At 39.0% G+C, this 2,943-nt stretch overlaps 1 protein-coding gene across 1 annotated transcript; it reads right to left on the bottom strand.

Moving 5' to 3' along the window:
- Window positions 1–1,855: 1,855 nt before the first annotated feature.
- On the bottom strand, window positions 1,856–2,696 carry LOC149839738 (zinc finger protein ZAT11-like). Its single transcript, XM_090004213.1, has one exon. The coding sequence runs from the start codon at window positions 2,660–2,662 to the stop codon at window positions 2,210–2,212; it is 453 nt and encodes a 150-aa protein (XP_089860339.1). The 5' UTR covers window positions 2,663–2,696; the 3' UTR covers window positions 1,856–2,209.
- Window positions 2,697–2,943: the final 247 nt, after the last annotated feature.

The following is a 2,943-nucleotide window of genomic DNA, read 5'->3' as shown; positions in this document are numbered from 1 at the left end:
TTTCCACTGTTCTCCCAAATAATAATAATAATAATAAGAAGAAGAAGAAGAAGACTGTGGAAACGTAGTTTGAGACACTGCGAACTTAAAGCTAAGTGTGCTCACTTTGAATCAGACATAATTGGGGAAGTTTCATGCAGACCAACTAAGCCCTAGTCAGAGCTGATGTGTTTGCATGCACGTTTCTTTTGCTAGCTGGGCTTCTGGTTTTATGAAGCACTACTTAGCTGTGAAGTTTGAGTTTGTTATCCAAATTCAAATTGGTGCTGATCCACCACTACTCATTTATGCCTGCTTGAACATGAAGGAGCCTTGATCAATAGCTATGCTCACATATTGTGATATTACAAGGAATGAACAGTTGTTGTTCGGCTGATTAAAGGCTTCATTGTTTAAGGCATAGTCGCAAACCTCATTATTGGAATTTTCTTGGCAAAGGAAAAACTCTCGACAAACTAACCTTCTTTTAGGTTTAAATTTTAAAAGTATATAAATAATATATGAACAATATGAAAAAACATTAAAAGATATACAATATACAAAAATAAAGTTGCACAAGTAATAAAAAAAATAAAGAAAGAAAAATTCATTCATACCCTAAAATACAATATATATATATATATATTTCTATGTTTTTAACAACTTGGTAAAAAGAGTGGTCCAATAACTATATGGCTTGACTGTATCTTGGTGCATATTGGTCACTGTCATATGAAGCTGTCGAAAGGGAAAAGTTAACTGTTTAAAAGCTTCAGAGTCTTGGCTCTAGAATTCAAACACTCATAGTATTTCTCATAGTACGTAATCATCAGCCTGGTTTTCTTGTACTTTGGCTCACAATGTTTGACCTTTCTTCTTTTTTCTATATAGTTCTGTGAAAGTTTAGTCAGAAACTGATGATTTCTAGAGAACTTATGATTTTTCTAGAGACTGTCAATTCACATTTGTTTTCCGTAGACGTCACCAACACGCTGCTGCACCACAATCCTCTAGAAGTGTTACAGCTGCAACCTATAGCTTTAGCAACCGCCAACGACCAACTGAAACCATCAGCACTCTTGGAGCCCACTGCTCCATTTATGGTTTTCACACTTGTTTCACATAGCCATGTGCTATCTCATGCCTGAGCCAAGTAACCCTCTAACCAACACCTCACATGAACAAAAAATTTGATAGCTAGAATCTAAACTGACAGATGGCTGCACCAACATAAAACAGCTTGTGCGTAACATTGATAAGTATTTCCTAAAACCACAAAATGATTTTGGGTGGTGTTCTGTATCGTCTTTAACAAGAAATACCCTAACACCATTCACTGTTGTGTTAGAATATGGCATCAAATTGCACGGTTTGATAGTTTGAGGCTTGTGCTTGCAAACTTGTAAAGTGCTTAATTATCAAGGCTTGAGCTTTCAAACCTGCCAAGTGCTTAGTTGTTAGGAATCAAATTAATAATCGGTGTAAATTACTTGGATGAACTGTCTCATTCAGAATATCACCACGATAATAAATGGGTAGGAGATTTTTCTTCTTTTTCTTACCATAAATTATCTAAGAACAAAAGGAAACTTGTGTTGGCCCGTATACAGTTGCAGGGGTTGGAAAATTTTCTTCTTTTTACTATAAATTATCCAAGGACAAAAGGAAACTTTGTTCCTCCACATTTAGTTGCAGTGGTTGTAAATTTTTCTTCTTTTTATTTTCTAAGAAAAAAAATAGAACGTGTATTGCCCAACAACAACAAGCAGTTACACCAGTACTAGCTATCATCACCCTGTGCATGGGACTAATGTCCAACAAAACTTTGGAAAAATCAACTTTTACACCACTTATCCATAACCATGTGAAAAAGAACTAAAAAGAACAACAAACACAATCATTTATTTTTTCCATGTTTACACCCCAATCCAACAAATTGCTACAAAACAGATGCTCACTAGGCAGATTACACTTTTGGAAGACACCCACCTAATAAAATTTGCATCTCGTCCCCACAACACTTAATTTCTGTCTCTATAACCATAGGTGCAAATAACTAAAAGAAAGCTCCAAAAAAAAAGAAGCTTCCAAAATTTTTAGTTACACATCCAAAGTCCAAACAACTCTATAAAGTTGCTACAAAAATATATATGAAAAAAATGAATATCGAATCGAAGTAGTGTTTCTATTGTGCTAAACACAACCTATAAGGAAAAAGTCCCATATATCTTCAACCACAAGCGCAGGCTGAGTAATCCTCCATAGGTGGCAAGTTAAGGTCCAAGGAGAGGACCTTCTTATCATGAAGTTCTGGTTTCTTAGATGTGGGTGTGTCGCGAACAAGCTCATGGGCGTTCCTGTGGCGCCTCATGTGGCCACCGAGGGCTTGGCCGATGGAGAACTCTAGGCCGCAGATGGCGCACTCGTGGCCTCTGGTCTTGTCCTTCGGCTTGTGAGCCTGATCGTCCTCTTCGTCCGTGAACCTCAGCCTCTTGTGGCTGGCTCGGTGGCCGCCGAGCGCCTGGAAGGACGGGAAGCGACGGTTACACGTCTTGCACTCGTAATCTCGCAGCGTGCTGCTGCTGCTGGTGGCCCTGATGGCGTGTGAGAATAAGAGCAAACACTTGGCCGTCTCCTCCACTTGCTCCATCTCTTCCTCTAACTCGTCGTTGGTGCGTTTCATGAGGTTGGTTGGGGAATTCAAAGGAATTGAGATAATGGGAGGGCGGGGGAGGGCGGTTGTATTTATACAGAAAGGTCAACTCAGATGTGGCAGAATTGTCGACACAGTAGTCCGTGTTTCTTTCTCTCTCTAAAATATACTGCTACGTGTTGCTGACCAAAGAGTTTATGGCCTTTTTTAGAAAGAAAGAGAAGCGGTTTTGGAGATTTATTCGAATTTTTCCTTGGGGAGGAAGGAACTTAATTTGACACTAACAACACCGGTTTCGTAGCAGCTTCCTT

This window comes from Nuphar pumila, chromosome 4 (genome assembly GCF_984573655.1).
Source record: "Nuphar pumila chromosome 4, dmNupPumi1.hap1.1, whole genome shotgun sequence".
In the NCBI taxonomy this organism is placed as follows: domain Eukaryota; kingdom Viridiplantae; phylum Streptophyta; class Magnoliopsida; order Nymphaeales; family Nymphaeaceae; genus Nuphar; species Nuphar pumila.
Note: the sequence above shows the minus strand (reverse complement) of the source record. Positions and strands in the feature narration are given on the sequence as shown.

What these genes read in the sequence shown, in the direction of transcription:
- LOC149839738 (XM_090004213.1), bottom strand. Translation starts at nt 2,662, where the DNA reads ATGAAACGCACCAACGACGAGTTAGAGGAAGAGATGGAGCAAGTGGAG.